General features: G+C 40.9%; 1 protein-coding gene across 5 annotated transcripts in view; it reads right to left on the reverse strand.

The window, feature by feature from the left end:
- Window positions 1–25,980, reverse strand: part of LOC112152726 (genetic suppressor element 1) — a 44,060-nt gene that overhangs the window by 3,990 nt on the left and 14,090 nt on the right. For 2 of the 5 annotated variants that reach the window (XM_036212458.1, XM_036212460.1), the window contains exons 2-11: window positions 15,252–15,431; window positions 12,786–12,985; window positions 10,049–10,491; window positions 6,720–6,875; window positions 5,731–6,008; window positions 3,441–3,720; window positions 2,776–3,359; window positions 2,539–2,651; window positions 2,168–2,447; window positions 66–179 (exon numbers count right to left, since the gene is read on the reverse strand). In XM_036212458.1, the coding sequence (XP_036068351.1) occupies window positions 66–179; window positions 2,168–2,447; window positions 2,539–2,651; window positions 2,776–3,359; window positions 3,441–3,720; window positions 5,731–6,008; window positions 6,720–6,875; window positions 10,049–10,491; window positions 12,786–12,985; window positions 15,252–15,431 (2,628 nt within the window). Of the gene's footprint in view, window positions 1–65; window positions 180–2,167; window positions 2,448–2,538; window positions 2,652–2,775; window positions 3,360–3,440; window positions 3,721–5,730; window positions 6,009–6,719; window positions 6,876–10,048; window positions 10,492–12,785; window positions 12,986–15,251; window positions 15,432–16,877; window positions 19,732–25,708; window positions 25,963–25,980 lie in introns of those variants that run through there. The other 3 variants (XM_024282486.2, XM_036212461.1, XM_036212459.1) reach the window with 3 other exon arrangements.

A 25,980-nucleotide genomic window follows, 5' to 3' on the forward strand; every position in this document is an offset into this window, starting at 1 on the left:
ATCACAAGAGTGAAGTCAGAGGAAGCTTTTGCAAACGTATGTGTGGTTATCTTGATATGGCTCACCCGCTGAGCGAAGACTGGGGCTTCTACACAGTGGTGAAGGGTTATATCTGAGTGTGTCTAAAGTCACAGTCTTCCTCTGAATGGCCATCAGCAGTTCCTCTGTCCTCTCTTTTTCTACAGAGGGAAGACAAAATGGAAACGGATGAGAACTGATGCAAATCTGACAAAAATTTGAATATTTAAGTCATTAAGGCATATCCACCAAAACTTTCAATTTCAAGCTTTTTATTTTCCACCTTTTCAATGATTTACAGTTTAATTCCATTTTTAAACCGGTTTTTCCTTCCTTACATTGAACCCAACTATTCCATAGACCAGATTAACCAGAAAAGACTCAAGTTAACTACTGACTGCATAAAGCCTCGTTTCCACTGAGCGGTACAGTACAGAATGGACCCGGTAATTCAGGTGAGCATTTCAACTCAAAGTTGGATCACATGTAAACAGAAGTCATCCAGCAGCTCATTTTTTTCCACCTGGTTTTTGGTTCGTCATATATTCAAAGCATTTAATGTTTTTTGAGAGAGGATTGTGAGTAAAGAAGAAGAATACAGATGCTTTCTTTTGTCATTATGACCAGTTTAAACGTTTTCTAACCGGACCGTTCCATTTTTCTATGGACCTTCAACCAACGGGGGTCCAAAAATAGTACGGTTCGCTCTGGATTAATGGGTCCATTTTATAATGGAAACACGGAAAATACTGGACTGGATTGGACCGCACCGTTTATTTGAAACGAACTGGACTGTGTGGCCTTGCCCCCTCCCCCCTGCTCCAAACAGGAAGTACTCGGTGACTCCAAGAAACCAAAATCGCATAGATTTCTATTGAGAAATAAACAGCTATTACTCAGTCATTATATTATCAGAATAACGATTCTTGTTCTGCAAACTTTTTTTTACATGTTCTTAATAATCCAAATTTTTTTCGAAATATTTTTCTTCATTATTAGTTATCCAAGTTATAAACTGACCAATCAGACGTCTCAGTAAAAGCATGTGATGCCCGCTTGTCCCACGTCAAAAGTTTAAAACATTTGATTGACTGATTTTCCCAAGCCTGCTTCTAGCAAGCTCAGTCCTGATTGGCGAGAGTAGTTGCCATAGAAACGGCAAGTCAGACCGACTTGGACCAATCACTGCTTACTAACATCATCTGGCTCTAAGTGAGCCATTTTCTATGGAGGAAGTCACACTCACTCACTCAGTCCAGTTCTCATATACAGTCAATAATGTTAACGAACGATTGAACACATTTCCCGCTTCTGCTTTTTTTTTGCTGAAATTTGTCATTTAAAACACTTTTTGTGAAGGATTCTGCTACCCCTGCACTGTCTTTTATCCCTTCACTGTAGCTCTTATTTTTATTTTGTAGTTTATTTAAGTTAATTAAGTTTTGTTATTTATGTTTGGATTTTCAATATGTCATGAATCTACCGTGAGTGGTTTATTTTTTTAGAATCTGATGATCTGCTACACAACAAGTTGCTATTTAGAGACAAAGTACTTAAAGTATGAATTCAAGTATGAATTTAAATATAGAGATTAAAAAAATATCTATCCTACACAAATATTGTCATTATTGCATTTAACTGCAAAACCAGAAAAAGGATGGAGGCATACTAAAGCCAAAATCATAGAAAATGGTTGACTTTGCATTTTGATTTGCTAAATTAACTGACCTATGGTGTATTTATTTTGAAAGGAAATCGCATGTTCTGTCGTCAAAAGTAAAAGAAGATGAAATCGTTATAGAAAGATTTAACAGTTGTAATTCAATTATTGTAAATATTTAAAAGCTACATGTTAACGAGGTTTATTAGCCACAGAAGCATTAATTAAATGTATGTTTTTATGAATGGGGAGGTGGGACTTTGTGGCTCTCGTTGGGTTTGGTTTTAGTGTTGAAGGTTAAGAGAAACTAAAAACGCTGCAGCGCTCACAGGCAAATCTACTCTTATTAAAAAGTGCTACAACCTTCTCTTTTTTGTTCTCCAACATCCTCCATGAAACGACTGAGAAAAGGAAAACTGTGTTTTCTCTGGGGGGAATCAACCCTGCAAAACACCACCAAAGCTGTGTAATTAATAAAAAGGTGTCTACCTCTCCTCTGTTGTGGGTTAACATGGGTGAGGCTCAACATATGGAGAAAGTCTTTTTTCTCCTCCAGCTCAGGGGTTTTATCCATCTGTTCAGCTGAGTACGTGGTGGAAAGAGGGGTCGTAGGAGTCGAGAGTGAAGAGACCGTCCTTTTGCCCTGCACTGCGGGCGGAGAAACACTGCGCTCTCTCATCATCCTCCTCCTCTTCCTCCTCTTCTGGGACACAAGCTCATCTCGATGAGCCAGAGTGGTGAGACCGCACAAATGGAGGAAATCTACTTTCTTTGGAGAGACAATTTGGAACAGATGGGTATCAGTCAAGCAGAAATGTTCAAGCTTCAAGTCTGCGATGTGAGTCAGCCAGCTAACACACCTCAGAGGATGTGTCCAGTTTGAGAGGGGGCTGCTCTGTCACTCTCCTCAGATGGGCCTTCACTTCCTCCTCGTCACTCTCATCATATGAGTCATCCAGGTCATAATAATAACCTGTAAAAGGGAGACCAGGAGGGAGATTATCATAAAAAAACTGCAGGCTTATGAACTAAATTTAATGAAGCAATCAAGACGCAGTCATTTTCTTCTCATGAGGGCCTGTCCCTGCTCCTCTTACCTCCCTCCCTGGCCTCTTTCCTCCTCTTCTCCTCCAGGTCAAGTTTACTGAGCAGTCGGCGGTGCTGCTGCAGAACCTCGTCGTAAACCAACATGCTGTCTGGAGCCGGCCGCTGGCGCTCCCTCGGCAGAGGAGGAGAAGCTGCCTGGCTGCGACCCCCCAGGTCACTCGGCGGCACGCGAAGCCTGGGGTGAAGGGCGCTGATGTGATGCCGGGAATACAGGTTCTGACTGACTCGAGCTTCCTCGGCCTTGTTCCAAGGATCCTGCAGGTTCCCCCCTCTCAGTGAAGGGAACCTCTCTGGGCTTTTTGCAGTCCTCTTGCCTGCATCCTCCATTCTCTCCCCCCAGCTCATTAAGGGTCTGTCAGCTCTGGTTAGTCCCGGGGGAGGTCGGATGGGGGGTGTGGAAGGGTTGAGTTTTCTGCGAGAGTCTGTCGGCGTGTCAACAAGAGAGGCTGGATTCCACAGGGTGGTGGGGGGGACGTGAGGGTGATAAGGACCTTTAGGGGAGATGAGAGGAGGCGGGGCACCGAGGCAGGCAGGCACGTCTTTGTTGCTCGAGTTGTGATAGAGGGAATTGGTTCTGTTAAAAAACAACATTTATTTATATTTATGCAGAAAAAACAGGAATAAAAAATTATTTTCATTGATTTGACTTTCTAACCTGTCTCTTCTTGGCTCCACCCCTTTTCCGGGAGATCGAACTTCCAGAGCAACCTCTCTCTGCTGCTGCTGCTGTGTTAACCACGCCTCATCACTGGTCCTCTGATTCATTATTGTGGATACCAGAGCTGCAGGAATCCCCCCAGAGGACGCAGTTCGATGCTTCCCCAGGTGGGAGGGCAGCAGGCTGGGGATTGGGTGTGGAACAGAGGCCCTGGAGGAGTGAAGAGCCAAGGGCTTTGGTGCTGGAAAACTCTGATGATCCGAGTCCCTCGTTTTATCTACAGAAAGAAGACAGCTTTATTTATTATACAGTTTAATAATACAGATGTCCACAGTGCATCAGAATGGAGAAGGAATTTTACTAAACTGTCAACTCTCATCCAGAGAATAAAATATTTTGTTTTCAGCAGGGATTCACTCACTAGGGATCTGCCTGTTATCATCTATCTTGTTAAATCTAATCTCAAGATACTCTGATACAAAAGAGGAGGTCAAGAAAGGTCAGAAAAATCATTACAGATTGTGTTCTGCAGCTATAAACATTCCTGATAAATTCCACTGGTGCGCTGACAGGAGCTGTGGAGATATGCTGTCCAGGGTGTTGGTTGGATTGATTATTTTCCACGGCGCCTATTACTGTTAAATGTCTCTTCTTGTTGTGTCTGAAGAGCACAGGTCTGGCGCTGACTGTAGGTCTTAGATTTCTGTCTATCTGCTGACCTGAAGGTTTAACAGTTCTTGTTTTCGGTCCATATATCAGGACCAAACTGATAAATTAATATTTTAAAATGACCGCATGTGAGTTGGTGATTTTTTAAGCAGTTGGGTTAAATTCAAAACCTCTAGTTGTACATTAATGCAGATGTTGAGTTGGTTTGAGATCTTTTAGTCATCCGCTGATGCAAGAAAAGAGAACATTGATAAATATTTGAAATCCAGTTTATATATAGTCTTAGTCGCAACTGCCCTTACAGGTGGATGCAGGCTGTCTGTGAGTGAAACACGGACAAACAGGTGACCAGCATGAATATATCAAGATTTAAGGCAGCTCGGAGAGCCTGTAGAGCAAAAGTCTTAATGTAGATTTAATTCTATAAACATGCTGCAGGTGACAAATCATAGCGAACATTTATTTCTCGTTTCCACTAAGCGGTCCAATACGGTGAGTAGTGGTACGGTACGTTCCAGTTATTGTGCGCGGTCAGTAAGAAGTCAGTACGCATGCCTTAATAGTGACTGGAGTGTGGCATAGGGACACCGTATGACAGTACCACCCACACGTCATAGGTGCATGCAACTTACAATAGATTTAATACTTCACGATACATTTACCACACTAACGATAATGGTAACTTCCATTTTCTTGAGGTTTCTGAACTCTAAAGGGAACTGTAACACACACTTGACCTCCTTTAAAATGCAGCGGCTCCTCTTTAGGACCCTCCATGAGCCCAGACAACCCAAAAACCTTCAGCACCGTACGCGTGCATGTGACTAAGACTTTTAACTGTGGGATTTTGAGAGAAGTACTTGGTATATTTTCTGTAATTTGAAGTCCTAAAACTTCTGTCAGAGTTTGAAGAAAATAAAACATTTTTGTCTTCTTGTCAGATTCCTTCCTGTAGTTTTGGGTTTCTTGGTGTACAATCATAGCAGCAGGTGGATAAATTCTCCACTATCTAAATTAATTTATTTTTGGGAAATAATCTATTTTTTAAGTAACTTAAAGATCCACATGCAGAAAATCGTGTTTTTGGCATTGATGGAGGACATACAGTACAGGCCACAGAGTGGCTATTTTGAAGATACTAGAATATCAAACATAATTTCAGTTATTTAGAATAAAATAGAATAGAATAGAATAGAATAGAATAGAATAGAATAGAATAGAATAGAATAGAATAGAATGTAAGAAAAAAATGCATTGAATGACAAGGTGTGTCAACCTTTTGGCCTGTACTGCATATAAAGAATAAAAGACCCGCCCACAACTTAGAGGTGAATTTCTTATGATTTATTGCTGCTCTGCAGAAACTATGTCCTTGAAAATGATAAGTTTTGAGTTTAATTATATTTATAATAAAAGACCACTGGAACACTTTTAAAATAAACCCCATAAATCATCAGAGGGGGCTTTAAATGGGCACAATCCTCACAGCAGGTTGATTATATCCTCACTTTCTAAATTAATTTCTTTAATGAAATAATCTACTTGTAAGTAATTTAGCATAAATGTGTAATAATGAGTTAATCATTGGGTATTTGGTGGTGCATGTGTGTGTCAGTACCCAGTCTGTTCGGGGTCAGCCTCTCTGAAGGCCTGGACCTGTCCTCTGGCGGTGGCCTCCGAGCCTGCAGCTCAGCCAGGTAGTGGCTCTCTGCGGCTCGGACCATCTGCTGGTGTCTGTCCCTCTGTCTCTCCTTCTGTCTGTCCAGCTCCCTCTCACGTTCCCTCTCAAGTTCCTCCTCTCGCTCTCGCTCCAGCCCGGCCTCGCGCTCCCTTTCTTTTTCTCGTTCACGCTCCTGCTCTCTCTCACGCTGGCGGAGCTCATTCTCCATCTGTAGCCTGTGAGGAGGGTTGGCAAGTCGACACACACACACACACACACACAACACAACAAACACACAAAGACAGAAGGTGAGAGATGCAACACCCAATATGAGGCTGATATTACCCACACACTGGTGAAACCTGCACAAACATTTCTGACGGAAAACACACACAGACTCACACTCTCCACTTACAACAAGGAGAATAATCCGCACACAGCATGACTGAGCAAGAGCAGATGAACGCTTAATAGGTATCCACAGGATAATGACAAAGATACACACACACAACACATACACCAGCAATCAATAGCACAAAACACAACTACAAGAAATGCAGGAGCTGTTACAGAACCCGATGATAAATACCATCCATTTCAAACACAAACACTCCCCGTGTGCATTATGCTGCAGGGAAACAATGTGCTTTGTCAAACTGAGAAAGAAACTCAAAGAAATAATAAAAATGACACAAAGCGGAACAGAGGGAGGAGATTAGACTTCTGTAAATGTGTGAAAGTTTATGCATGCACACACTGTGTTTGTGTGTTTCTTTTGTGTGTGTGAAGGGCAGTGTGTGTGATGAGTGTATAGGAGGCACTATGGGGTGTGTGCTAAAAATATCCCACATACTCAGCAACCTGTGCTCACCCTGCAGAGAGGGAGGGAGCTCCGAAGACAAAGAAACAGGCAGAAAAACGGAGAGCAGGAAGGAAAGAAGCGTCACCTCTCAGACAGAGCTGTGTGATTTAATTCTCCGGGGTAGCGCCCTCCGGGCAGGTGCAAGTGGAGGGCAGAGGGGTGAAGAGGAGGGAAGGCGCCCCCTGCAGGCACAGAGTAGAACTGCGATCGCAGTGCAGAAAGACACAGGGACTCATCCATCCTGTAGAATAGAAACATTTCAGGGGTTATACATTTTTACAGTTTTACCCACATTTGTAGATGTTTTCATGAACTGTTCCTTAACATTTTTTAACTTTTTTTTTAATTGCATTGATCTCATTTTTGTTGCTTCCGTGCAGTCCGTTTAAATGACCAGATGATGCACATCTCGAAGAGCATTATCTGGTCATTTATGAAGAAAATAAATATTAAATAAATGATCAGAACTTCAGTCCTGTTGTACTTTTAAGTTCAGGTTGTTTTTCACAATAAGCGGACTATTTAAAACATGTTGTGTTACTTGTCATGGTAACAGTTACTGCGCCCGCGCTCTGCTTTCGCTCTGCCCTCTCTTAAAGGAAAGTCATCGACAGGAGATGTCAAACAAAGCATCATTTCAGAGAGAAAGTTCACCTCTTAGTGATTGTTGTTGTCCAGATGATGAAGCAAAAGTTTGTTCTAAAGAAACAAACTAAAAGAGTGCTGCTTTATTCCCTCTTTCTAACGTTCTCTTCTCCATTTCTCTTCTGCTTCCTGCCAGTCTTCAAAATGATCAATCAGGTTAAAGGAAACTATAAAATCACTAATGTCTTTTCTACTGTTTTTCAGTTGATAAACTGTGGGAAAATGTAGCAAATGTCAACTTAAGATAGTATCAAAAAAGTTTTTCTACTGCTTTCTGATGTGGTAAATTAGAGCACTCTGGACCTGATTGTTTTTATGTTTGTTTTTCTTCTTAATGGTTCAATATTGGAGAAAAAGTACTCCTTGGTGGTGTCAAAGTAAAGTTTAGAAGGAAAAAAACTTAATAAAGTCACTTTTTTATTTGTATTTCGATCTTTTACTGCACCACAATATCACAAATGAAATGAAAATACTTTAAAATGAGGCTTTTCAAAACAAATATAAGGTTTAAAGTACCGTATTTTCCGGACTATAAGTCGCGGTTTTTTTCATAGATTGAATGTCCCTGCGACTTATACTCCAGTGCGACTTATATACCAATTTTTAATGAGATGAGATATGGACCGTAAGTCTAGAGTGCCCTCTTATGGTGATCTATGCAATTACTTTATTTACTTTAGTTATTCAGACGTGACACAGAGGATGAAGAATTTAACGGATTTAGTGATATGGAGTGAGATTGCGTGCAATTAATTACAGTAAAGATACAAAGTTGATGAGTTCTTGAGGCTATAGTTAAATAAAACTGTTATGTTATATAAATGCTACACCTTTTCGTTTTTTTCATGATGCTAATATGTGAATATGTGTTTTCTATTCACTTATGAATGTTATAACTTACCTTCCAGGATGATGTAATATCGTTTTTTTCAACCAGTTTGTAAAATAAATTACTTGAAAAAAATGCGACTTATACTCCAGTGCGACTTATGTATGGTTTTTTCTTCTTCATTATGCATTTTTTGGCCCCTGCGACTTATACTCCGGTGCGACTTATAGTCCGAAAAATACGGTAATTGTGAATATAAATTGATTAATTAGGTTACATATAATTAATCACATGACAGCACTAACTTGAATAGATTGCTGTCTGAGATTCCAAAGCTTTTTGTGTTTCTTTTAGTCTTGTTGTTTCTGTATTGTTTTTTATGCAACTAATATATGATGTTGAAAAAAAATTCATGAAATATTCTATTATATTTTTTTCTCGAAGTTTAGCAAATTTTTTTATTTTTTCATAAAAAAAAGCAGAAAAAAAAATTCCTCTAGACATGATGTGGCGACTCCTGACGGGATAAGCCGAAAGGTGAACAAACAAATAAACATGATCACTGAAAGTAGAAATTACACAAGTTGTGTCTGAATTCCTTCACCACTCACTACTTAGTGCACCATTTTATATGACTGTCATAATCTACAAGTCCAAAATCAAGTGCCCTAGAAATATTACCAGAAGTTTCTGTGAAAAACTAGTGTGCATCGATGCTCTCCACTTAAATATTTCCTAAATTACCAAAAGGAAAGCACCATGAATTTGCTTGTGTAAAGGCAACTTGTTTATGAGATACATTCGGATCATTAAATAACATTTATTTTTAATTTTACTTTTGTAAAAAATTCTTATTTTTCAGATCATTCTTAATTTATAATTTTAAAAAATAGCTAAATATTGTCTGGTACTGTCTTGGAATATATCAGGATACGTCTTGTATCATGACATGCGTATCACAATATGTATTATAAAAAGATCATTGTTGAAATGTGCATTCTTCCTTTGTTTGATTATGGTGATATAATCTATCGCCATGCCTGCAAAGGAAGTCTTCAAAAACTGGACACCATTTTTCACTCTGCAATACGCTTTGTTACTAATGCCCCTTACAGGACACACCACTGCCAGCTGTACTCCCAAGTTAATTGGTCTTCTTTGCAGTCTCGTCGCAATAATCACTGGCTTATATTTATTTACAAAAGCTTGCTTGGTCTCTCACCTCCATATCTGACAGAGTTACTACAATTAGAGCATCCGTCCAGATACAACACTCTTTCCTCACAACTCGTCAAACTGAAAGTTCCAAAAACGCGGACTTCATTTGGCCTTATGTCCTTTCATTTTGCTGCTCCAAATGACTGGAACTTTTACCAAAGGACACTCCATCTGGAAACTCTTATTTCACTGTCTGCTTTTAAACGCAGAGTAAAGGACATTTTTAAAGAATCATGTACATGTTTTCTTAATCGGTAATTTTAATATGTCTTAATCATGTTTGTTGTTTCCTTTCTTCTTGTTGTGTATTTTTAGCATTTTCAGGCCAACATTGTAAATAAGAAATTGTTCTTAATGTTTTGCCTGATGAAATAAAGGTTATATATAATGCCAGCCTCTTGACAATACACACCCCTAATGCTGAATAGATGGACCACAATGCATTGCATTTGAAGAATTTTGGTGACATTTTTTAAAAATATTTCTTTCTATAAAACATCCACTTTTCATCTTCAGAACACACAGTGGCTTCATTAATAGTCTCCATACAATTATCATATTTATGAAGTTTGACTTGCAGTTTAAAAGAAAAGGTAGTGATTATGGCTTTCAAATTGCTTTTAAAATCTTAAGCACTACATAGTTTTTTAGTAGTTAGGGAGTATGGGGAGACTTTGGACATAGAGAAACTGGTTTCTGGCAGAAGAGAGAAATGTTGTCACCTGGGTAAGGACAGTGGGTGGTGCAGGTAGGCAGGATGGTAGTAGGCAGCAGCGCTGGCAGCGTGGGCAGCGACAGCAGGGTCGAGGCTCAGGGGCAGAGAAGTCAAGCGGAGATCTTCTGAATTGGCGAAAGGCCGGAGAGCCCTCAGGTATTCCTCAGGAATGGCACCCGAAGGAACCACAGAGTGCATCTGCCCAGGCAAACTGCAGAGCAGGAGAGTTTTTGTTAAATTGCAGTGGGCTGCAACATGAAGACACAGACTAAAAGGATCTTTCTCCAACCTTATGCTTTGAATCCTGGGGTCCTGCATGATGTTACTGGGAGTGTGACCAAAGGCCAGTGGGTGAGGTGAGATGATGGGCGGTGTCCTCTTATCTTGCTGTGGCTGACTGCTCTCAGCTGCCACTCGCTCCCTGCTGAGCCCCTGAACGCTCAACTCCGCCTGCCAAGAAGTCAGAAAGACACACAGATAGCGTGAGAGAGCTGAGATTACTGCGTGTTTGTGTGTGTGTGCCAGATCCAATGATCCAAATTGAGAAAAAGAAAAAAAAAAAAAGAGGGGCGAGAAATGAAATTGAGTAAAAACCTCCGAGCGGCACACAGAGGCTCGGCAGAGTGGATAAGTGGGTCTGATGTGTCACAACAGGTCACGATCAAAGTGGAAAGATGATCCTATTATTTGGACAACTGTTCCCTCCTTTGTAGCTCACCCTCACCAAGGTCATAGCTTGGAGACCGAATCATCCTTTAAGGTCAAACTGAAGCTTTGGAATCAACAGTGACAAAAGGACGTTTTCAAAAATGAGACTCAAACACACAGATGGGGAGGAATAAATGAAAACTGTTGAGTTTGACCTTTTTCTTGTCTGTTTTAAAGCAATTTCTCTACTTTCTCTATAAACTAACCTAAAGCATCAAGATTCAGGCTAGAGAAAGACAATTAAACAAAATCCAACCTAAAGACCAACTCAGCGATCATGGGGTAGAGTGTCCACCCGTATACTGAAGGTCGTGAGTTCAAATCCATGAGAGTCATTCCAAAAGTGGGATCCAATGCTTCCCTAAATGACACTCAGTATTAAAGAGTTGTATTGGGGAGTTAAACCACCAAATGAATCCCAAGCACGGCTGTGTCTGCAGCTCACCGCTCCCTCAGGGGAAGGGTCAAATGCAGAGAACAAACCTCACACACTCAGGTGTGTGACAGCTAATTGGACTTAAACTTTAAAAGAGAAGACATTAAGAAAAGTAGATAGAAGAGTTTTTTTTTAATTTTCCAAACCTGCTCAGTCCCTACTGGGGTCGTGGGGTTGCTGGAGCCAATCCAAGCTAATGTTGGGCAAAACACCTAAGGGACCATTTAGAGATACCAATTAACCTATGCAGCATGCTTTTGGACTGTGGGAGGAAGCTGGAGCGTCCAGAGAAAACCCACATACGAGTGAGGAGAACATGCAAACTCTACACAGAAAGGAGCCAGCCGGGATTCGAACTAAGGCTGTGAGGCGAGCGCGCTAACCACTACACCACCATGCAGCCCTATGTTAATTTACTCAAATATATTTGCACTAAAGTGTTGCGCGCGTTGCTATGGCAACAGCTTGTACTACAGGTTGGGCTGACAGTGGTCAAACCACAAACAAATGAGCTTCCTCTGAAACACCTGATCTGCTACCTTTTGTTTGATGACTTTCAGTGTTTATTTAAAAACGTTTGAATGATTTTGTATCCATCCATTTGTATGACGGATGAACCATATTTTTAACTGGGCTTTACTAGTTCGAGGTGAGAAAGGAGCGCATGCTGAGTCTCGTTGCCAGACATCCCACTCCCTGACCTCTGACCTCACACTCTACAAATGGCCTTTAAAAACGAGAGCTCAAATACACACACAGTCTGCTCTTTCTGCTCAAGCTGTTAAAGCCGAGCAGAATTCACACAACAATTTAAAAGACTGTCTCTGCTGCCTTCCCTCTTACCATCCTATTCTGAGTTTTCCTGCCTTCCTCCCTTCTTCTGTCTCTCTGGATGAATGAATGGGAGCTCCAAAGCGGGCAGGGCCACAGAGTGCTCTTTGTGAAGGGGGGAGAAAGACAGCTCTGATCCAGGGGGAAGTGGCTACTGTGGGGGCTAACTCCGGCATTGTGCGAGGGGGCCTGGTTCTTTGCCCCGGCTTAAACTCACCCACATCGCCGCAAGTAAACACATCCACTCGCACACAGTTCCCTCTTCATAACCTAAGTCTTTTGTGGTGAAGGGTCAAGTACACATGCACACACACATGCACACAGTGCAGGAAGCTGAGCACAATAAGTGCCAGTCACTGCAGCCTCCAGTGTTTCTTTACAAACCTGTCATGTGTTGCTGAAAAAGACACGGACTGATTAGCAAGAGGAAAGGGGTGGAGGGTGGGGGGGCCAAAGAATGAAGACGGGAGACAAGATGGAGAGAGACAGAAAGAGGTGAACGATGAAGGAAATGGTGGGATGGCTGGTTTTGACAGTTAGATGTTGACAAGCACTGGGAATATTTATTTAATAGAGGAAGCAGCAGCTCGGAGATAAAAGGGGGGCAGAGAAACGGCGCTCTCATCTGTGCTGAGAGGAAGAGGAAGACAGAGAGAGAGCGGCAAGACGAGGGGGGGGACAAAAACACAACTGCACGGAGAGATAACAGCAGATGTCTCAAGACTCGTCGGCAACACCAGCAGGTGTTTGGAAAAGCAACACCCCTTACCTGTCGTCCTTCTGTCCTCCACAGGCCGTTGCTGGTTTTGGTGGGGGCGATGGTGACAACAGGAGGGGTGCTGGGGACACCGCGGCCCCTGTTCTGCCCCAAGAAGGGCCCTAATGAAGCCCGCTTGGGCGTGGTTGCTGGGGAGCTGTGGCTGGTGGCCGGGGAAGACACTGGAGATGACTCACCACTGAGAGCAGAACCTGAAGTGGTACACAGAAAAAAAATGACTTAAAAGATCAGATAAAACGGATTGTGGGATCAGAATGACTTCTGGGACATCATGGAGGAAACTATGAGACACGGAAGAGCTGAAGAGTGGTTTAGGTTTGGGGAAGCTCTGGAAAAATGTGACTGGGATAGAAAAGGGAAAGAAGATGGAAGAAAAACAACAAAAAAAGGGGGGACGGAAGTTAGCTGGAGTGAAAAAGCACAGACAAGATGATGGTGTGACATAACAAAGAGGGAGCTGTTAGATGTGATGGATATTTACCGACAAAAATAGAAGTTAGACAGAAATCAGGTTTTAATGTTGGAGAAGAAATAGAAGACATAATGGTGATGGTGAATGGGGGGGAGGCAGACAAAGAGCTTGTTAAAGCTGCCTGTAATTAGATTCTCATGATAAGGAGATGAATGGAAACAAATGAGCGAAGAGGCAGAGGTAGGGGTCGGGGTAGGTCGTTCTCCAAAACCTTCATTAGGACACCAGTGAGATGAGCAAAAATTCACAAATACATTGGGGGGGGGCAGCAAAACCATTTTACATTAACGCAACAAACAACCGTGCTTTGTGATCAAGCATGTAGAGCCTTGTTCAAACCTTAGAAAAAATTGTTCCTATGTAAGAGGATTAAAATCTTCCCCATATCCCTGTGCTAATACAGTTAGCTTATCACTAAGAGCAGAAAGACAGCCTATAAATCCACCTATTAGGACGTCTTTAGTTTTCTTTTGTCTTTAAATAATTTTTTTCAGGTTTTTGTGTCCAGCTGAGACAATAGAAAAGAATGCACTTGTTAGGCCTACAGAATAAATCACATATTTAGCGTTTTCACGATATCAGCCTGTGCAATACGCAAAAGTCCTATCCATCGTACTTCAACTATATTTGTATCTATTGTTAAATCGTTCCTAGTGGTCTTTCAGTTTTTTTAAGCCAAAAAAAAGGCAGTTTGGCTTTTTAAGAGCTTATAAGAAATTCAGCCTCTGAACTGTTGGCGCTAAAGTACCATCATCCCTTTGTTCACACTCTCTCCCGCTAGCTTACAGCCCCTCAGAGCCTCAAGCTAACATTAGCAGAGCAATAAAAAAAAAAAACATCAAGCAACATTGGAGCCATCCAGCCACACAGTTTTGATCCAGATACCAGCTCAGGTGAGAAAAACGAAGGTGTACATGGACCTATTTGTCTGCAAGTGGATGCATCAGAAAAGTGAGACTTAGGTCTCCCCATGGTGGTTGCTGCATCACAAACTTGAGTTTTTTTAAACCACTGGTTTTCATCTGCTCCTGATCCATTACGATTTGAATAAAGAAATACTCAGAAAAAGTGTTTAAACCTCAAATTATTTTATATTTGTCATCCATCACCAGAAAAAAAGCTACAAAAACATGTTAAAAGGACAAAAAAACCCACTATTTTCATTGGAGTTTATGCACATGCCTGTACAATCTCATGGCTGCTTGAAGTATTTAAAGGCCTACTCCAATGAAAATAGTATTTTTTTTGTGGTTTTAACATGATTTTGTAGCATTTTTCTTACAGTAGAGAACCTATATAAAAGAATCTATGTTTAAAACTGTTTGTGAGTATTTCTTAATTCAAATTACGTTGGATCAGGAGCAGATGAAAACTGGATGCTTGAAAATGCTCTGACTAATCACACAGCTACTAAAATGGGGGTTCAGCATTCATGCTGTAGTGAATTGTGGTTCTGGCTCAAAACCGTACGACTGCATTGATCCAATATTGCTCATCGTTATTTTTGAGCCGCTAATGTTAGCTCAAGTGTGAACGGGCAGACAGAGCTCTCAGCAACGGGGAGAGGGCTGGATCGCTCTGTGTCAACAGTCCCATCCACAATCCAGAATTGCATTTCTAATGAGCTACTGCTGCTGTGCATAAATATGACAAAAGCTTTTCGATTTTGGCTAAAAACTTAATAATCATAATTAAAATATCACTGTGAACGATTTTATGATAGAAAAAAATACGGTTGTAGTGTGACTTCGACAAATCAAATAGAACCCTTTGCACATTTGAGCAATCAAATGAACCCCTGCACGTCGTTGACCAATTGACTGGAGCCTTTATTTAAATAAAACTGTTGCACTGTAATATAAATTTTGTATAAACGTTTTTTTTTTTGCTATTTGTTCATGTATCACAAGTCAAATCGTCATTGCATTATTGATTAATATCACACATTACAAGTTTTCCTCATATGGTTCAGCCCTAGCGCTCACCTCTTGGATCCTCGGCCTGTTTGGCCAGTTTACGAAGGGCAGCGGCAAATCCTGAGTTCGCAGACTGGGCAACTGCGCTCCCATTGGTTAGTGGGCTGAGGGGACTGACTGTAGCCGTGGTTCGAGTTGCTGTGGAGATCATTCCTAATGATGCCGATTTGTTAGATTCATGGTTCATACCTGGGATGAAAAAGAAAGATGTGAGGAGCCTTAACATAAAACAAGTTTGTTTTCACAAGTGTGTGATGCAGCTGGTGACCACAACCTCAACAACTGGATTTCTAGGGAAATTGCATGCGTTTTGAACCCAGCTGGTATCTTATTTACACTGTGTGACTGGAACTGAACCGACAAGTAGGAGGTTTTTTTTTGCGTGCGTGTGTACGTCTTTGTGTCTGGGTGTGATGGTGTGTGCATTTGAGTGTGTCAGCATCATGACAGACAGAGTGGGAGAAGAGCTGTGTCAAATAGAGTGCTGACCCTAATAGCAAATCACACACATGAGCGCACAGATGTCCATTTCCATCAAGGGAGCCAGCCGCCACGTCTTAAGACCTTGGTAGCATCTCTACATAAGACTTAATAAGTATAGCTCCATCTTCACAGTTAAAAGCGCATAGATATATATCTCTACAGAGGTGGAATATAACTAACAGGAACATCTGTCCATCTGCTGGACAGTGAGACCAAACACGACCAGATTAACCTTAGTCCTCACCCTCTACCCTTGTACTGACCCACTAATGTTAATTACAACCACAATTAGCCGGCAGACCCCCCCTCCTCCTGCTACAGCCATGACCTCATTACCACCACCAAACTCTGTCACACAAACACCTTTAGAGCACACGATCAGAGGGAGTCAACGCCGTAGAAAGAAATTCACATGTGCACTTTTGAAGACGACTATTCCTGCGCCGCTCGCCGCGCCGCTGATGAGCGTAGAGGACACTCGGAGCCTGTCAGCTGAGATTATCGGAAATCTCAAATGTGCAGATGTCAGGTTAGATTTCACCCTCTACCTGTCACGCATGTGAGAAAAACACATTCATGCTGCGGGGGGAGAACAGACGCGTTAAGAGAGGAATCTTCAACTAAAGTAGACGAGAAAAAAAGCTATGAAACTATAGATTCCAGCTAAATATTTACAAGTTTAGGAAAAGAAACAACATTAATGAACACATTCATGCGACTCCTGATGGACTTGATCATCTCTTGTTGTTTTCTTTACATGTTTATATATGAGGAAATGAAAGGATTGTGTGTGTGTGTGTGTGTGTGGATGTGGATGTTGTGTGTCTCTGCTGAGCCCAGCAGTCAGAGGAGAGATGATAAGACAGTTTCTATCGACTCCTTCTCTTCCTCCCTCCTCTCTCCACTCTCACTCCTTCCTCCCTGTCGCTCCTCTTCATCTTGTCCGCGTTTATCTCTGCATACTGGAGCTTAATTAACAAAAGCCAACACACATAATCTCTTTGTGTCTCATGTTTTCTAGCTTTCTTCTTTCTGAAGTCTTTCTTTTTTACGAGCAATTCCTGTGATATTTAGCTACATCATTCACAAGAGGAGTCGCACCAACGCACTAAAGAGTGCATATGCGCGCATTTCAACCATGCAAACACTTACCCTCCTGCTCACTGTTGTCCTCCTGCTCGTCGTCTTTCTGCTCCTGTGTGAGACTCTTTCACTCTCCCCCTCTCAGCCTTGCAGCTGCTACATGGTCATGTGACCTTTTTTTTTTTATCCACCCCCCCTCCTCTTCCTCCTCCTCCTCCTCCACTCTGTCTCCCACCTCCTCCTCCCCCCCCCTAATGTCCTCCATCTACTCCAACCTATCTCCTAATCTTCTCTTCACTGTCACTCCTCCAGCCTTTCCATTTTCTCTCCTCTGCCAACCACTGTCTGCTTCTTAAACTGACGTTTGTCCTTTCTCCTTTCTTCTCACTCCAACCTTCTTCCCTCCGGGTTGCTCTCCAGGGAAAGTGGCGGCGGTGTTGGTAGTGGCTTGGGGGGTTGAGTAGAGGGAGGAGGGCGATGACGGGGAGGAAGAGCGTGTGATTTGAGCCGTGTGTGTGTGTGTGTGTTGGAGGGTAGTGCGAGCCCTCCATCCATCACTCTGTCTCCCTGTTGGAGTCAGCTCTGTCTGCTTTGGGAATGGGGGGGAGGGTGTCTCGAAGGTCTACAGTGACCTTTCACCTTTCACCTAGGACCACTGACCACGGCTGCTCAGGTTGTGGTGTGTTTGTGTATCTGTGTGTATGGGGTGGGGTGGGGGGGGGCACAACAAATTAAGATATCAATCTCCTCCCTTGAGGACTTCTTTAAAAGCATGCGATTACATGAAAAAGAAAGCACACCCCTTCACAACTCCTGACTTTTTACAGATCAAGATTAAAAAAAGGAAAAAGCTGTGTGTTTTTTAACAGTACGGTGGCCCTGAAGGGCAAATCGCATCAACAAATCACTTAAAGTAAGAACATAACCCACTCCAATGATAAGTGTTTTCTCATAATATATGTATGTAAAGAAAATTAAACTAAAATGTGAATTTCTATGTATTCGAAGTTGTGAACCAGGAGCCGACGCAAAAATTCCATTGGAAAAAACCTGTAGCAAGTTCCCCGATCTGCTCCATTCTGATGCATCCACTAACAAACAGACCCATGTACATCTTCGTTTTCTCGATCTCTACCACTAATGTTAGCTTGGGGTTGTAAAAGGCTTTATGCTAGCAAAAGAGATTGTAAACAAAAGGATGATGGGAAATGAGCATAGGCTTACTCCCCGCCTGCAACATAGAGGTAAATTTCTGATGAACTCCTGCCGCTCTGCAGAAACTACATCCTTAAAAATGACAGTTTATTTATTTATTTATTTTTTTTGCTAAAAATTGCATCATCCTAATTAAAATACCACTGGGAACACCTTTACAACCGACCAAAATATGATGGGAGTGTATTTTTTGGTTGAGTGATTAGTCGGTGTGATTTGCACCTTAGGAACATCATACACAGGAATTTGGTCTAAGAAGAGAAATCCTTGTTTTACATGTTATGAAAATATCATGCTTTTATAGATTACATGCATAATAAATAGTGTCTAAAGAGTAAAAATTGAGTTTTATGAGCATGACATGCAACAGTTTCTCTTCCTGTAGCCTCACAGAATAACCTGATTTTGGTTTGGCACATTTCTCCTGGAGCACAGTCTGATGTCAGAAATGATAAACAGATCAGGTCCACCAAATTTGAATTACTTCCCAGCCCTTATAGCTACACCCCTACTGCTCCAATTGTTGGGGCATTCTAAGCTGAAGTGGTGTCCTAAAGTCTTTATGCGAGGAGGAGCCATAGTGACTTAGGCCGGCTATCTCTCCGCTGGTAGGTCTGGTAGCTATGAATACACAGACATTTACACTTAAATGTAAGTATTGAGTTTTTGAAAGACTTTTTGAAGTTAAAAAACAGACGTTATGTATTTTCTGAGCACTGGCAGTTATGCGCTAACATAGATGACCGGTGACTATTCAGGACATCATTAGGTGGTAGTAACGTCCGGATTTGATTTCTCTTCAAATATAGGGGTAGGGGAGCAATTTAGTTTAAGCCATGGAGCTGCCATAAAGAAAAAATGTTTATTGCAAAATAACCAGATTATAGATAAATGTACAAAAAATGTAAAATATGTATTTTCCTTCTGAAAGCAGCCTCTAGTGGTCATTTGAGGAGATGTAAAGTGTTATTTTTAGGTTTGCGTTAAATGGGTGCAAAATGTGTGGACTTGGTTATAACCTGACTGTGTATGACAAGTAGACTGAAAGACTCCTCCCTCCTGGATTTACACACAGGAAGTTGGACCAATCACTGCTAACTAACTATTACTGGTTCCAACATGGCGACTTCCGTATCGCCAAAAAATGGCAACTGGATTGAGTTATTTTCTTTGGGACCTGCAGCAAGTCGGTTTCTATGGGTGACATCACACCTACTTTGTCCAGTTCTCATATACAGTCAATGGTTATAAAAAAAATCCCAGAGAGCTAAGCTAATGTTTTTTAACCGTATAACATTTTTATTTTCTTACTTTTTAAATGAGCTTATTCTTGAATGAGCCAATAAGGGTACTTAGGATTGTTATCCTGGTAACTTTTCCACTCTTTATCAGCCTTTACAAAACTGCGCTGTCATGTGTTTTAACATTTGACACACAAACAACCTTGAGCCGTTCAGAATTGCAGGATTGTCTTACGTTATATTTTGAGTCACCAAGAGATCAGTCAGGTCTCTATAAACCACTAATGACCATGAACTTATATATCAAACTGGATACACCAGACGAGCTGGAACTGTTACCTTTTTTGCTTTAATAGGGAGAACTAAATCTCATCAGCAATTATATAGGTCACATATGAAAGAAATGAGCTGCTAATGCTTTACCAGCATTTTGTCTAATGTTATATTTCCCCCCCCACAAGAAAATCTGACTTGTGGGAATCCCTAAGGTTTCTTCTTTTTTTCCTGACTCAGGTTTTTTTAGGAGTTTTTCCTTACCGGGAGGGAGGGTCTAAGGGCAGGGATAACCAGTTTATGTAGTCTGTTTAGTTTTTAACAATTGTTTATATTTTGAAGCCCAATGAGGCAAATCTCTTTGTGATTTTGGGCTATATAAATAAAATTGAATTGAATTGAATTGACTTCTTGCTATTTTCTTTGATTTTTTTTTTTTGCACCAGTCAGAAGTTTGAAATTCTAAGAAACCATTAATTATTAAATGCAGCCCTTCTAGCCAACCAGACTTTACAAAACATCCCCATTACTCTGCCCATGTGGGCATCACATCAGACAAAACTTTTAGCAATTTGTGACCAATTTCTTTACTTTAAATGTGTTTTATCCAGTCTGATTTCCCTTTGCAAATATTTTTAAGATTTATTTCCTTTTCTTAAACAGTTCCTATTTTTATTTTTTCCTCTCTTATTTGAACACAAGTAAATAGTTTAATTGATAATGAAAAAAGACACATTTTTCAAAGACTACAATTATTTTACTACCTTCAATTTTGCAACTGCTTTCAAAAATTTCCATGTAATTTGAAATTATTGCTTCCTTCTTGTCACTTTCACCTCTGACACAAACAAAGAAATACAATTTAAACTTATGAGCTCGAACAGACCACTTAAAAAATTAAAATACAGTTAAGCTGACAGACTAAAAATGATATAAAGGAATCATGAAACAGTATTCTTTAAGTTAAATATTCTAAATGCTTGCTATCTTCAGTGCACTTATGGCTTCTGGTCAATGCAGAGTAGGAAGGAAAAGATTCCAACCTCCTCTAAGATAATAGACTAATCATAAAAGTCCAATCAATAAAACAGATATAAATATATGAGGGATTGTTTATGCTGGAATAGCAAAATTGAAATTGATTGAATTTATGACAAAAAGTAAGCATGATTTGATAAATTACAGCAACATAATCACTAAAAAATAGCAAAATATAACCCACATTTTTAAATATGTTTTCCTTCAGTTTTCTCCGCCTTTTCCTCTATTTTGTAACTGAAAAAATAATTGTGCAATTAATCACTAGCTTGTGGCCTGATATGTTGCGCTCAACCTCCATTGATTTGAATGGTAAAATCATTAAGCTGCTGCATTGTAATTATAAAATTATCCATGTAAGATAAAATGAGGTAATGTAAAATTTAAAGGGAAAATTAAAATAATTATATTTTATGTTACTCCATCACTGACTTATTAAGATTGAGGAATGGAGTCTCTGTGACAATTGCTGCAAATGATGCGTTCTAACTGAGCTACAATAGACTCTATGTGCACTACATGGACTCTGCCTGAAAAACAGAACAAAGACGTGTGTTCTAGTTCACACGTTACAAGGATCCTTTTGTTCAGTTCAGACCTAGCACAATCAGAACCTGACCGTTTTGATGCGGTCGTTCCTGCTCAAATTTGTAAAACAAATGAAGATTAAAAACAGACTATTACAAAAAGAGAAAAGCTAAACGGTTTGAAAGGCCAGAAAATTTGCGTATTAAAAGTTGATTTTATAGACTTGTCATGATTCACACGAGGGATTCCCAGCAGGGACACAAAGAACACAAACCACCTCCAGATGGATTTTTGAGTGAAATATAAAGAATTGCTTTTCTGATTAGAATCTGTTAATGTTTAGTCAACTTGAGTAAATCTATGGAGAATTTTGGGGGAAAAAAATCTCTAAAACTCTTTTTACTTTGAATGTGTTAAAGTAAAATAAAACTGCCTTGTTTGATTTTTGACTTTTTTCTAAAGTGGGTTCAGGTACAGCGTTCCCCCGGTTCTTTGTTTTTCTACATTTGCGGTTTCACATATTCGCAGATTTTTTTTTCAGCCACATGACTTCTCCGGTCCATCACAAAAACTCAGACAACTCAAGATGCTTGTACAAAACTTTTTCCCTAGAGAAAAGCGCAGTTGAAGAGCACGCCACACTCACAGGTGCTCATACAGTCAAAGCAAGCCTGCATGGAGAAATGGCATCAGCTGACTCAGAAGCACCTCGAAAATATGATGATAATTGCGGGAGATAATTATCATCCAGAGAAAATTCTGGAAGAAGATGCCCTCTTTAGGTTCTGCTTAGCAATTAAAATGGCTTTGATACTACAAATACCTGTTAAAATATAATTATCTTATAGTTGATTGAAGGTTATTAGGGGTGGGAATGATATGACAAATGAGGCTGGGATGTGGGGACGATCGGCCATGTTTTCCTGTATTTCTCTCTGGTCTCCCCTTTGATCCATTAACCAGGTTAAATTCACTGGCAGGCCTAAAATAAACTCAGCACCAAACACTAGTAAAACTCCCCTCAGCTTTGCCAAAATGTAAATTATACCCGGGTGTGCCTTCATTCATCCGTACACATACACACCCACACAAACACACACACACAGTCACATTTCGCTCAGCGTGATGTAAGTGATGGAGGAGGGCATGTCGATGCCTGCACCTTTAACTCCTCTCTGAGCGCACGGCTCTGCGCTCTTTTACTCTCGCTCCTTTACACAAAAAAGGCAACGCACTCGACTCAGGGGGACTGAGAGGACAGCAGGGGGAGGCCCCGCTCTGCCCCGTCAGCTCATTAAAAAGCACAGTGTGTGTGTCTGTGTGTGTGTGTGCGAGCAGGGATGGGTCATTAGAGTGGAAGAAGAGGTTGTTACACACTACCTACCCATTAACCCTCATCACACAGGCATGTCTGAGTGTGTGAGCTCCTGCACAGCGACTATGTCAACACCTCGGCATTAAACTGACTGTCCTTACCAGCGTTCATGACCAGCTGTGTGACAGCACGCCGGAAAAAGAAAAAATCTGCATGTGTGTTTGCATCAACACAAAAACATACAAAAAAGCACTAAAACACTATTTGTGCTCCTGCAGTTGATACTAATCACAACAATAGCTACTGTTGCTGTTAAAATAGCTGGCAGGCTTATTCAAATTCCTCGGTAGAGAGCGCAAACACACACACAGACACGCAAGAGGGAGAGTGAGGAAAAGTAGCCAAATGTTTTACAGCCTCTTAAACTTGTCTGTAATAGCAGTCAGAGTGGCGTCAACACAGCAGTCTCCGGGGTTACTCCAGGGGCTGCTAAATGGCTTTAGTAGCTCCAGTCGCTCTGCTACAGAAATACTTAACACATCCTTACATCCCATAAACAACAAACCCCCTTTTTTGCCTTCTAGATTCTCGCACACTCACAAGAGACACGACATAAAAAGGAAAGAATAAGAAGGAGGAAAAGAAACGAGCGGCAGCAAGCAAGTCAGACATATGCACGGCGTCTGCACAAATAAATGCAAAGAAAGGCACATGCACAATTAGCTGACTCAGTAATAATGCGTGCATCACAAAACGTATGCACGTGACCTCCGGGGGACCAAACAGCCAGAATGCATTTATAGCTTTGGGATAAATGGAGCAGAAAAAACACATACCATAATAACCGGCAGCAAAAAAAAAAAAAAAAATTAATGAAAACAAAAAAGCCAGAAGGCATAAAAAAAAGAGAGTGGTGAAACAATGGTGGAGGTCTGGATGTCATTGTTCCAGGATGGTGTCATGGCAGAGAATGATCAGATGTTAGTGAAAGTCCATAAATGCTCTTCTCATGTTGTCTCCTCCTCTTTTGTGATCAACCTTTTGCTTATAGAAAGAGGATATTGAACGGACGCTTTTCTATAGCGGTCTGTGTCATCATTGCTTTGCCTTGTCATTTCCTCTCCGCTGTCTCTTTTTCAGCCTCTTAACACTCACTTACCAGTTTCTTCCATCACATCAGCTTCATTCTGGGTTTCCCCCTTTCTGTCATCAATCTCCTCTGCAGTCTGAGGTGCAATCTCACCTCTGTGATACAGATGTGGCTTTAAATGTTCAACAATCTAAAGCAAAACAACCTAACTCTGTGGTGCGTTTGACTATCCACACCAAGTTTTTATTGGGTTTGTGTGTCTGTGTGTGTGCGAGCGCTAAGTGTTGGGACAAGAAGTTTACACAGAGGGTCATGTCAGACAGTTAACAGCCTCAGTCTGCCAGGTGCCAACACCGCTGTGGTTTCACCTCAACCATCTGAACAAACACGAAGTACGCTTACACACAAGACCAGGAGACGCACACACCTCCCTCACAGGCAGGTGATGGCCATATATCACAAAAAATTAAAGCTGCTGCTTGGATTAGTTAATCATAGTAAAAACTAACGCTGATGACAGTTTTGAAAAATACAATTTAAAGACTCACTTTAATGAAAATTGTGTTTTTTTTAACATGCTCTTGTAGCATTTTTCCCAAAATGTAGAACACATAAAAAAAATTAAGAATAAATCTGCATTTGTGAATATTTCTTTTTTCAAATTGTGGTGAATCAGGAGCACATGCAAAAAATACCATTTGAAAAATAGCTTATTTGTGATGTAGAAAATATATTGAGTGGGCCACATGTTCTATGCTCTGCTCCATTCTGATGTATCCACTTGCAGACAAATAGATCCATGAACGTTTTCGCTTTCCTCATTCACGCTGGCATCTGCAAAAAAGTGTGCGCCTAGATAGTGGCAATATTGTTTGCCATTTTTGTAGCACCGGTAATGTTAGCTTGGGGTTGTGAGGGCCTCTAAGCCATTGACTGTATGTGAGAACTGGACTGAGTGACCTCGTCTCGCTCATGTTCCAAACAGGAAGTACCTACTCGCTCCATGAAGCCAAAATCCCATAGAGAAATAAATAGCTATTACTTAGTGATTATAATTGTCAGAATGTTTATCATTCTTACTCTACTTCCTTCCTTTTTTAACATGTTCTTGATAATCCTAATTTTTGTAAATAGATTTTTTTTATTTATCCCAAGTCATTTAAGTTTTAAATTGACCAATCAGATGCCTCAGTAAAAGAACGTGGTGCCCGCTGGCCTCAACCTTGAACGTTTGAAACGTTTGACTGACAGATTCTCTTGAGCCGCTTTCAGCCTAAAGGGGGGTGGACTTTAAAGAAGCTCACTCCTCATTGGCGACAGTTGACCAATCACTGTAGTCTGGCTCCAACATGGCAATTGGCTTCATTTCCCTGGAGAGGTAAGGCATTTTCTATTGATGACGTTAAATCTGCTCAGTCCATTTTTCTTTATACAGTCAATCTAGCAGTCTAAGCTAGCAAGAGAGAGTGTGTAGACAAAGGGATGATGGGAAATGAGAGAAGGCTTTCTCCATGCCAACAGTCCTGCCTACAACAAACAGGCAATTTTTTTTAAAGAACTCCCACCACTTTACAGAAATTATATCCAAGTAAACAACACTTTTTTTTTATTCGCGTTAAAATGGCATAATCATAATCTAAAAAAAAAAACAATAGGAACACTTTTAAAGTAGATTTAAAAAAATGATTGGATTGGGATTTTAAAGGGAGTGTCATACACCACCGAATAAATGTATTAAATAACCGATTTAAGGAATTTTACAGAATTTTCCTGACATATTACCATTTTATTAATACAACACTACAAGCTTTAATGGAAACATGTTTTTTTTTCCAAAATATTCTTATGTTTAAGTGTAAGATTTGATTTTTCATTTGTTTGCACTCAATTTTTGCTTTCTCGTTGTGTTCAAATGATCAATTGTCTAACCATTTTTACATAATTCATTTCCATTTTACAGAGTTCATCCAAACACATCATCCACGAGTCAAGGAAGTAAAAACACTGATGAATCTGAAGCCGTGAGGCGTTTGTGTGCAGTGAAGCCTGAGTTTACGGCGTCAATACTAGAAGGAGGTAATTAAAGAGATTGGAGGTTTACTCAGTAACCCCTACTGAGCAGCTGGTCTATGGCAGGTCAGGAGCAGCACATGGTGCATGGAGTGTGTGTGTGTGTGTGTGTGTGTGCGTTGAACTCCACCTGCGGGCTGTGTACACACACAAAAGCGACGGGATCCTCTTGACTGCTGTTAATGCGCCCGGCAGCATCTATCTCAGCCAAACAATACACAGTCGCGGTTGAAGGTCCCGGATTAAAGAGCGTCTCCCCTGGCTGCCGCGTGACAAACTACCATGAGGAAACTGGCTGACACTAGCTCAAGAAGTTTACTGAGAGCAACTAGGCGCAGCATTTGATCAATAACAAGTTTGACAAGAAGAGGACACTCAACGAGGAACCACAAACACCCCCCC

Source organism: Oryzias melastigma, linkage group LG6, assembly GCF_002922805.2.
Source record: "Oryzias melastigma strain HK-1 linkage group LG6, ASM292280v2, whole genome shotgun sequence".
In the NCBI taxonomy this organism is placed as follows: Eukaryota; Metazoa; Chordata; class Actinopteri; order Beloniformes; family Adrianichthyidae; genus Oryzias; species Oryzias melastigma.